The sequence below is a fragment of the Pieris rapae genome, chromosome Z (genome assembly GCF_905147795.1).
Source record: "Pieris rapae chromosome Z, ilPieRapa1.1, whole genome shotgun sequence".
NCBI classification, from domain to species: Eukaryota; Metazoa; Arthropoda; class Insecta; order Lepidoptera; family Pieridae; genus Pieris; species Pieris rapae.
In genome coordinates, this window is record NC_059534.1 from 2,623,176 (window position 1) to 2,634,514 (window position 11,339).

Consider the following 11,339-nt stretch of genomic DNA (forward strand, 5'->3'; position numbering starts at 1 on the left):
AAATTAAGTGTTATCATTTCAGTTGGACAGCAATATCATTATATATATTCCACCATGATAACAATACTTATATTAAATTCTGATTTTCTTTCTAATATATAGGGTTGATTAAAAAAGGGCGCGTTTTCAATAAAGTCTTTGGAAAATTTATACTTGTTCCATGAACGAAAGTTCGTTTAAATGGGAGAGTTCACCATACAATTCGCAGCTTCTCCTATACAGTTCTAATACACGGAATAAGTTTTCCTTTCTACGAAAACCCTTTATACTCAAACAAATAATCGGTTTGAAATTTCAATATAAATTTCGACTTTTCTAGCAAAAAGAAAAACATTTTGTCTCTGAAGTGGTTCTGACTCCCGTTGTCATAAACGTATTTAAAACGCATATGTCAATGTGATAATTTATAATAGCTTCTACTTGAACTTTTAGTCTAATTTCGTTACAGCCAATCATGATCCTAATTTTATTTTTGTTTACTTTATTTTGTTACAATATGTGTTTTCTTTTCTTTACACGTGTCACTAAATTATATCCACAACTAGACCAGTAACAAATTGAGAGCCTACTGATAAGGTCGTAAAAAAAGTAGGTCTTAGCAAAATAGTTCTTGGGTACCAAGAACAAACCTTGGTGATATTCCCGATTGAAACAATTTATGGTATTCAACAGACACAATGAAACATTATATTGTTCAAGGTTCATATAAATACTAATTAGCTATTCGAATACAATGTCGTTAATAATTGATTAAATCCTGTCAGTATATTGAATTTCTATTAGAACTGCGTTCACGCGACCTTTCATTTCCGCTTGTTGAAACTGGTTTGTGTTTATTGCACACTGATCTTTTTGTATATTCAAGAATGAGCTTTTACAAAGTTCTTTAGTGGATACAGCATTACGCTGGATTTGTAAACCTCCTTAAGATGTCAGCTGACATGCCAAAGTCGGCGAGAATATTTTTCTGGAGCCGATATGTCACCAATAAATCTCAAAGGTTCCACTGTCATAGGGAAATACTGATCCCCATGTTAATGTTGGGTGTAGTAGAGAAAGAATGAAAGTAAAATAAAATCAGTGAAAGTATGTTTGATATAACATGGCAAACAAACGTAATACAAAATGAAAGAGGATAAGTCAAAAGTTCTCACAACCGTAGAGCAAGCATATTGAATGTCATGTTAGAGAATAGCAGAAGCAGGATACGTCAGAAACGTAGGCAGTGGAAATCCCTGGTCCACATCTATGTCTTGGGAAAAAGGGTTGGATATCTTAATAAATAAATAAATATTTTTTAAACATTGTTATGATATTGCGACAGCGATGTCTGTCTGTGTGCCTCACCGTGAGTGTTGTGTTGAATGGTGGGCCTAAATTGACAGCAAATGTCAAGTGCAGAAGGCTGATCATCGATCTGATTTCACTTAATAAAAAAAAGAGAAGACAGAAATCTGCCGCTCCAGTTGATCTGTAGCTCCAGTGGTTTTATTTATTTTATTATATTTTGAGCGGTTCAATCGAGCGGTTTTAAAACACAAATTACACATTTTTTAATAGCCTTAAACTATAAATATATATATATATATATATTTATAGTTATATATAATATATATATATATATATATATATATATATATATATATATATATTCAATAATCTCCTACCGTTCCGTCGGGAAATGATTACGGGTATTATTAAAGATTTACTACAACGCGATTCAAAATGAACAATACAATTTTAATGCCTTATAAAATTATAAAGCTAACATGCAATTTCAACTTTTTGCTATTATGCATAAATTAGCGATTATTACATTAACACGGAGATTTACAAACAAGACTTAGTCCGTAATATAAAACGTATTCGACTCTTAATATATCACTCATAAAATTATTATTATTGGTAAATTAGATATTATAGTATATAAATTGAATCTTCAACTTCTTAGATCAGTCTCATAGCAGTTAGTTAATGGTGAATGTGGTAAATCACAGAACAGATTTTTATTTATTTTTTACTTATGTAACTTAAATTACGTTTTGGTTTATGACATTTTCCTTTCAATTATTGTTATGTAGAGGGAGGGTAAAACTTACTGAATTTCTTTCCCGTTCTTCTCAGAACAAGGCCTCCTGGTAGTTTGGCGAACGGATGGCGTAGTTTTGCTCTTTCGCGAATTTTGTAAACGTTTTTGACATTTATAAGCATGCCCAAAGACGCATCTAAATTGAATTGAAATTCATTTGATTTGATTTGATTTGAGTCAATGACGTGGAAGTATAGAGCCATATTACTACATTTCCTTTTCTGATTTTGATCCGATAATTGACAAACTAAATGAAAACTATAAATTAATTTCGTTGCCATTAACTTTTAATCAAGATGAATGCCTCTGCACCTGTGTTTTGGCGGTCTTTCGACGAAAATAGTATATAGATATATATATATATATATATATATATATATATATATATATATATAGAATAGTAGAGGGTTTCCCTATCTTCATATTTATCTTAAATTTTATCTTGGACCTCCTATTTCAATTCATAACAGTACGTCACTGTGCTTATTAATATCATAAAAGCCAATACATAACCACTATTAAAATGACGGCTTCATAATTACTTTGATATTTGTATACCGTAATCCTTTGACGTTTTGGAAAATGTGTAGGTGCTATAGAAATATATTATTAGGTTGTTAGAATGTAACATGAAAGGCGAAACTATTCCTTTGTGATTGGTCAAATAGAATGACGTGCCTTGTTGCGTGTCTGACATTGGAATAGAGATACTGTTGACTAGACACAATGGAACATTCAATCTTTCCCTGTATATATTTAAACATGATCAGCCATATGCCTACGCCTCTCAGGCGACTTCTGAGCCAGCCGGCAACGCACTCGCGAGCCCTCTAGCATCGAGAGTGTCCATGGGCTGCGGTATCACTTAACATAAAAAAAACAATGTTCCTGTAATAACTACTAAATTTGTAATCGAAGTGATCAACAGAAAATTGTCTTTCTTTTCTAGAAAGTTTAATGATTCAATGTAATTAATGCTAAAATTTTCTAATGCTTAAATTTCTATTTAATTAATGACCTACAGTATCTGTGTTCATAACGCTAAAGAGTGAGATGATTTTTGATTATACAGGTTAGGGCTTATAAATATTTATCAATATTGGCTTTCTTGTTGGTCTGTAGTCTATAAATCTTTATAGTAGAATTTATGCTAAACTGCAGTTGTTCAACGAGGTCGTTATGCGATCAAAAATTCCGATCAACTTGTGTGATATTAAAGCAATTAAAAAGTAAGGTCGGATATAGATACGTTTGTGCGTCAGTTTTTTCTAATCAAAATACTGAAATATCCTATAATAATACTAGGATATTTCAGTATTTTATACCTACTTATCAGCTATTATACCTATTTGAGTAGGTATGATAATCCATCGATACCCTAGGCTAAACCTAACCCAACCACAGTAGTTAGTAGAGCGCCGTAATAAGAATTGACGCCTAACTATCAAAGTTCGATAGTCCTACTAGCCTTCGCCAGTATCTCTATTTCACTAACTGAACCATGTGTTATTCGGTGACAGAATTCGTTTCGCATTAACGGGATTTTTACTCCAGCCTACCTAATGACGTTATTTATGTAGCTACAACAACATATGGAACACTATGCTATGCTACCCCATAAAGAGAAATATTCTCTTTTTATGGGTTAAAATGTAATAAATAAAGCAAATGTTTAAGGAATAAATTTAAAAAAATACTCAAATCGGACCATCCGTTTCCGTAATTTGCGCTTAATAACATTTCCGATATATTTTTAATTGTATTTTTTTTAATCACTATTATAATGAGCCTAAATGAGTTTTTTTGGCATCACGGAGCCAATATGATTTGTGTCGGATCCTTTCATAAGAGAAAGAGCGTACAAATTCTTAAAAGGCCGGCAACGCTAAACATCAGGTGAGCTTCCTGCCCGTTTGCCCCTGTTCTATAAAAAAATATTATTTTACGGTGGTGTCACAACGCAGTTACTCCATGTTTGTTTAGCCTCTTTAAAATGCTTTATCAATCCCCACAAAAAACGTGAGATAAGTAATTTAATCCAGTGTATTCTATATAATACACCAATGTCTCATCACAGAGCAATTTGTTAGATTTTCGCACGAAATTTTCCTTACAATTTTTCGTTTTCCCCTCGCAGCAATATTGTGATTAAAAAACATACAATGTGTGTGACGTGACATACGTAAAGAGATTGGGGTTATGCGTGAAATATTATGTTTTTCTTCAATAACTTGAAAATCGAACCGGCATTATAAACTTGGTATTTAATAAAGTTAATATTGAAAAAATCGCTTGATTTTATATTGACGTTGTTCAACGATTAAACTGAAGCGAGCATGTTCAGTTTTTAATAAACATAATTAAACTGCATGACGAACTTTATCATAAATAAAGTTGTTAAGGCTTTGTTGGGGATATAGAAAAAAAACATTACTTAGAATATGTAGCCCACGTTTAGAGATTCTTATTACTAGGTTTGCAATAAGTTAATACATATCTTAGATATTTTTTCTGTCGTGTGGACGTCATAATTATAATAACGTAAACAATTGGCCTATTAACTTAATAATGATAGCAATTAAGTATAACCTGTTTACTTGTTGAACTGGTTTTGAGTAACTAATCCGTGAAGCGAGGCAGGTCAAGTGGGGTTCAATATTAAGGACAAGATTTACATGATACAGTATCATCTGGTTTAAGCAACGTTCAAAAACCTACTAAATCAGCGCTTTTTTAATAAATGATCCGTCAAACACACATTTTTAAAAACTCAAACCTCAAACAACTTAAGGCTTTATAATATTATTTTATTAATAATTTATGGATATAAACGCTAATTTATTATATTATTCAATTAGCGGACCCGACAGACGTTGTTCTGTCTTTAGTTTTCTTTATAAACAAGTATACAACTTAAGTCTACGGATTTTGTAATACAATTTTATTAATAATTAATGGCTATCAACGCTAATTTATTATATTATTCAATTAGCGGACCCGACAGACGTCTTGTCTTTCTTCTTTATAACCAAGTATACCTATATATATGATATATTAGTGTTTGTAAGTTTATCAAACTTAATAAAACTCCATATTAAATTGGAGTTTTAATATTAGGCGTGATAGTGCAGAACTATACCTAAAATTCATCTTTATTAGAAAACATAAATTAATTATTTTATATTTATTTCATCAATATAATAACTCGGATCGAAGGATTTGTTTTAAACGCGTTCTGTCATTGTGTTGTCAAACAACAAAAAAATAATTAGCGAAATAATTCCAGCCGTTCACATGTGATGGCGTGACCAAGGGATTTTGTTTTTTTAGCTATATATATAGATATATATATATATAAAAAACAAAAAAAAAACAAAAAACTTTAGAACTGCATATCTATGCATATCTATGCAGTTCTAAAGTTTTTATGTCGTTCTTTTACTCTATATTAAAGTAGCAATTGCTATTGTTAGAGAAGAGTATTTAAAACTTTTATTTAAAACATTTCTAATATAATCGCGTAAAGGAATGAAATAGTCATCTCATATCAACAAAATTTATAAAATTAAATGAGCCTCATAAAACTCTTTTGGTCTCTTTTTGTTACACTGTTTACACCGTGGTAGAAAGAAGAAGAGCGATTCTGTTTTGTTAAGACGTACTTTTTTACGTTGAGATATAAGAAACGGTATATTAACCTAATATCTGAGAATATTGCGTGCACAAAAACAAATATAAATGTACCAAGGTTCAAAGTCTCTTAATTACAAGAAAAACAAAGAGATTTAACATCGGACATGAACATATAGGTAATATTACAAATAATTACTTCGCACTACTTAAAATCTTTGGAATTTGCCACGTATGGGGTAAAAATATACGACCAATACATCAATATGATGTTTTGTTGTCTCATTAATATAAATAGAAAAATGGGATTAGGTTACGTTAAAAACACGTAGAACATTTGTTTGAGTATGTATGGATACTTGCATGTAATTATGAAATTTTTAATGATATCTTCGACTCTGAGACTAATTAAACCACTTCTTACGAAGCAAACGTGGTCAGCAAGTATTCCTTTTATTATTGGAATGCGTAATCGAATATATAATGGTTATTTAAAATGTATTTACCGCAATTTAATAACAGGTTAGACCACTAGGTTTTTCTTGAGTAACCTCACAAAATACCAATAACATTGAGGACTCTTAAATACCTACGCTAGATTTGATTTTAAAATTAAATGCCTCTAAAATAAATAAATAATTAAATATTCAAACAAATCGCAATTGCACGTCCACTTTTTCCCGGAAAGAGACCAAATATCATGAAAATCAAGGAATTCAATTCCACAAAAAATATAACTAATATACTGAACAATAAAATATATATTTTAAATAAATCCTTACCGTACGCGAATAAAACAAAAATTAATATCAGACGATACATTGCACAGGTAACCACTAGTGTGATGCGCACGATTAACTGAGAATCATCATCAGTTTCATTCGTGAAAATTGTATATAAATTGTATAGCCAAGGTTACGTTACAAAGATTCTGTGTAACTTAGTAGGAAAAACTACTAAAATGAATATTTAAAATAACCTTTATAATAAGAAATAATGAAAATCGTCAATGTGTGTTGGTACTTAGTAGAAATTTTGTGTATCAATGGCAATATGTTTAAGAGTGTATGGCAATATGTTTTAAAGACTTAAAATTTTTAACAATAAAATACCGACTAGCAGGATAAGGCTTTTTATGGAATTATCAAAAAGGTTAGTCGACATCACAGGAGAACGAAAAGCTGTCAGCTACCTCGCACAAAGAATTAGTCTAGCTATTCAAAGGGGGAACGCTGCCAATATCTTCGGAACCAAAAAATTAAAAATGTAATTAAATTTTAAGGTTAGTTATTAGATATATTAGAATTTCTATATGTACAATTTGTTTAAATAAATATATGTACTATCAAACTAAATACCGACTAGATTCCGAGACCGCAAATAAATATTTTTTCTTAAGTTTACTGTGTTCTTAGTGTGTTACTTTTTTTGAAATAAACGATTATCCTTAGAATCCCGAGAAATATTTAGTATAATAATCATGGTGATTGACCGTACCTACGTTATGCGAATACGAAATAAAAGTTAAAAATCAAGGATGCTTTCTTTAACGCAAAATATGTTCAATAATTTCGGTATGGTAATTTTCGCTTCAAAACAGAAGTATATTGTTATAATAAAAAATAAAAAAAGCCTCTTTATTTCTTGCAAAAGAAAAAGACCGATTATAAATAATGAGGAATTGAATCTGGATGATACAACTGTATTTCTTGGGATCACCTTGGATTCAAAACTTCAGTGGTCCCCCCATATCAACGGATTGGCGAAGAGACTTAGTTCTGCAGCTTACGCGGTTAAAAAAATTCGCTCACTGACTGATGTCGATACAGCTAAACTTGTTTATTTTAGTTACTTTCACAGCTTAATGACTTATGGCTTATTGTTATGGGGTCATGCTGCTGATGTCGAATCTGTTTTCATTCTGCAGAAGAGGGCTATTCGTGCAATCTATAATTTAAAATGTAGGGAATCTCTGAGAGATAAATTCAAGGAAATTAATATACTTACCTTTCCCTCGCAATATATTTATGAAAATATTATGTTTGTATACAAAAATAGTGATAAATATACTAGATTAGAACATACGCACAATGTCAATACTCGGAACAAACGCAGGCTGCAATTTCCCCGTACTAGACTATGTAAAGTTAGTAATTCTTTTTTGGGAAAAGGGATACTCTTCTTTAATAAAATCCCAGAGGCGCTTTTATCTCTGCCTTTTAATAAATTTAAGAAATGTATTAAAGGAAAGGCTTACTATAAAGTTATTGATTATCTAGTTGATAAAAGGGCCTGGGACTAGTGCAGGCTACCTCCAATTAATTTGATATATTTGTTTTAAATATTGTTTGATGATTTGCTTTTTTAAAAGAGTACCGAGAGTTATTTACGCCGGCTTTTTCTCTCGGCCTACACCCTCTGTCTTCTTTGCCGATGAGTAGGGATGCCTACAGGTTCGAATTGATTGACGTGGAATAAGTGATACTTAGATGATCTTATGTTCCAAAATAAACGTATTTTATTTATTTATTTTATTTTTATCTGTTTATAATCCACTATTATGTTAAGGGTGGTACAAAAACATTTTTTTCAGACAATGGTTTTTCTAGATTTTATGATACAGCATACAGAAATACATACAATACTTTAATTTATCACACTACGATTAACCCCTATTTTTTATATTATTTTTTATTATAGAATAACCTAAAAATATTCATTCGGAAAAACCGAACAGTGGGTTAGCATACTAAAATATTCCATATTGGCATGTACTTAAAAGGTAGACTAAGTAAAATCACATTAAGGTGAACGAAGTTCGCGGGGCTAGCTAGCTATACTATATGAAGAAATCAATTTTGATATAGATCAATTTTCGATACTTACTTCATTCATAAAAGTTTTTTTATAAAAATTATACTATATGAGAAGCTATAGCTGGGAGAACGACATCAAAAAAACAGCTGGTTCCAACTGGATTCAAGTAGCCCAATCGAGACAGGACTACTTTAATTTATCCCACTACGAGAATAGATCTTTGGAGGAGGCCTTCACCCACAGAGGAGTTCTTACAGAGTGAAGAGTAATAGTTGAAATGTAGGGTTAAGGAAAAACTAACACAATTAAATTTAGGATACAAATGTAATTACTAACAAAACTAACAAGTGTATGTAAGTAAACTAACTTAATCCAACTTCATGTTTTAACAGCTGTAAGAATTAAAAGGCTATTTTATTTATTTATATGTGAAGCATCCGTTATTAGTTACGATGAATTAAATTGCGTAAGTTCCGTCTAGGGACTCCGCAATGCCTTTTCTATTTATTTATTAGTTTTATAACATTTATAATAATTAAATTAAAAAGCAAAAATAAATATAATTAATTTAAAACCTGCCTGAAGCAACATTATAAAATTTTCATGTATCTTTGTTAGAAATGAGAATAAATCGTAAAGTATGTTTCTGTTACTATTTATTGCAGTTTTAACTATTTGTATTAACATAAGTATATATCAAATCATAGTTTAATTTCTTTTAAAGCGGCTTTTTTATTATTACATTTTACATTTTAATATGACTATATTTTTAGGTAGACACTCATAGTATATGCCGCAAAAAGCCAATTGTTCTATAGTAAGTTGTTTACCGAATAATTTATGTTAATAATGCATAAAGATGTATAAGTTTAAACGTAAGCTGGCCTCTAGGATGTTTATCTTGTGGTTTTCATTCAGCCATGAAATAAATAATGTCGACGTGCGGGTGCGATGGGTAATATCCCAGTGACATTGTTATGTGTCGTAAAGATAACCTTACACAATACAACTCTCTCCTACCTCTATTTATTATCAAATTTATTGCTCTCAACACTAACGTTTTTTATCACTTTTCACAATTCCGCTGGCATTAGTATCACATATAGCATCATGCTGTTAATGAGCAGACAAATTTGCTTTAATGATTTTTCTTATCAAGTAGATTATGTTTTAAGGCCGAGTAGTTTTGTTTAACCAGGATCTTCGAGTGGCATATTACTTATATGATATAAAATACCAATATTATATATTGATACTCATGTTTGGTGATGGTCGGGCTTGAGCAACAATTGATTCAACTCTCCACATTATACTCACTTATAAACGAAAACTTTGTGAGAAAAGTAGGCTTTAAAAACAAATGATTACGAAACAAATACAGACGTCTTTGACCAAGACTAAGGACTGTATTAGTTTTCTGCTTCTTCTTTCTTCCTATTTTTTATTATTAATGTTTTTGTTGTGTTCCTATTTTTTATTAGTAATTTTTCAAAAATTATGAAAAAATTATAGATTTAGGTTGGATTGTTTGCTATCCTCTATTATTTATTGCTTCTATTCTATAACTTTAATTAACGCTTAACTAAATACTGAATTAGATCTGTCTAACGTTAGGCATTGTTGTTCTAAGCTTTTAATTGAACAGATTAATGGATGAGCATACTTTGTCACGGTTTCAGGTACGGGTAGATTTGTCTAAAAAGATAAGATTGAACCTAATGATCACCTAATAGTTGAACCTATTATAGCTATGCAATATACTGACTGACTTTGACGTCGACCTATAAATACCAACTGACTCGATTTCAATTTGCCGCGTGGCACACACCCGAATTAAAATATTCTGAATTTGACAGTCAGCAACCATGTCTAATCTGAAATCTTAGCCTGTATTTAACACATTGAATGCTTAAACAATGGATACAAAGTTATAGCCGGAAACCAAACTTTTTATGGCGAATTTAGATTAAGTATATATATGCATGTTTGAAAATATGTATGAATGTATACTATTATTTATATTAAAAAAAACATTTACGAGTGGTCAGCATACAGGCACGTCGGGTACCGATACTTGGATCTGTGGGCGGAACCGTTACTATCAGCTTCTCGGATCCCCACTCGGATCCGAGTAAAGAGCACTTTATGTGTTAACCAAGTGTAATAAAAGTTAAACAACCATGTCCTTTCAAAACGTTATCGAAGGAATCATTCCGATAATCTAGCCATGCGTGTGCTGTACAAAGTACAAACACTATCTATTCCGCAGTACTATTTAATTATTACTACAATTAGATACGTTATCACTTACCTTGTGCCATATTCGTCTTGGAACCAGAACGGACGAACGAGAACTGCGCTCGTAGCCAGGGAAGCCTCACTGACGCATCTAATTAAGTTATAGCTTATCTACTTAACTGTAGAGAAAGATTAAATACAATGTGACAAAAGAAGTATTATATAGTATAAAACGCTATAAACGAACTATTTTATTTTATTTTATTTTTCACATTTAGGTACAAAAACAGAAAACAGATTAATTACATACATAAAATTATTACACACTAAACAACATTTAAAAATCTGACTTCCAGTTATATCTGTACACAGCATTTACACTAAATATCAACTAAACAACATACACATATCAAACCGAATGACAAAAAAATAAAAAATAAGAGAAAAAATATATCTATACATACACACACACACATGTTTATATACATATACGTTAATCAATTAAATTAGTAATTAAGGTTGCAAGTATTTACTATGAATTATCTTTTTAAATTTACAAATATTA

The 11,339-nt window shown here is 30.8% G+C and overlaps 1 protein-coding gene across 2 annotated transcripts in view; it reads right to left on the bottom strand.

Moving 5' to 3' along the window:
• LOC111003363 overlaps positions 1-10,915 on the bottom strand; it is a 28,120-nt gene extending 17,205 nt beyond the window's left edge. Inside the window, exon 1 of one of the 2 annotated variants that reach the window (XM_022273817.2) lies at positions 10,848-10,915. In XM_022273817.2, the coding sequence (XP_022129509.2) occupies positions 10,848-10,857 (10 nt within the window). In that variant the 5' untranslated portion in view covers positions 10,858-10,915. Of the gene's footprint in view, positions 1-6,501; positions 6,577-10,847 lie in introns of those variants that run through there. The other variant, XM_022273815.2, reaches the window with a different exon arrangement.
• Between the last annotated feature and the right edge of the window lie 424 nt (positions 10,916-11,339).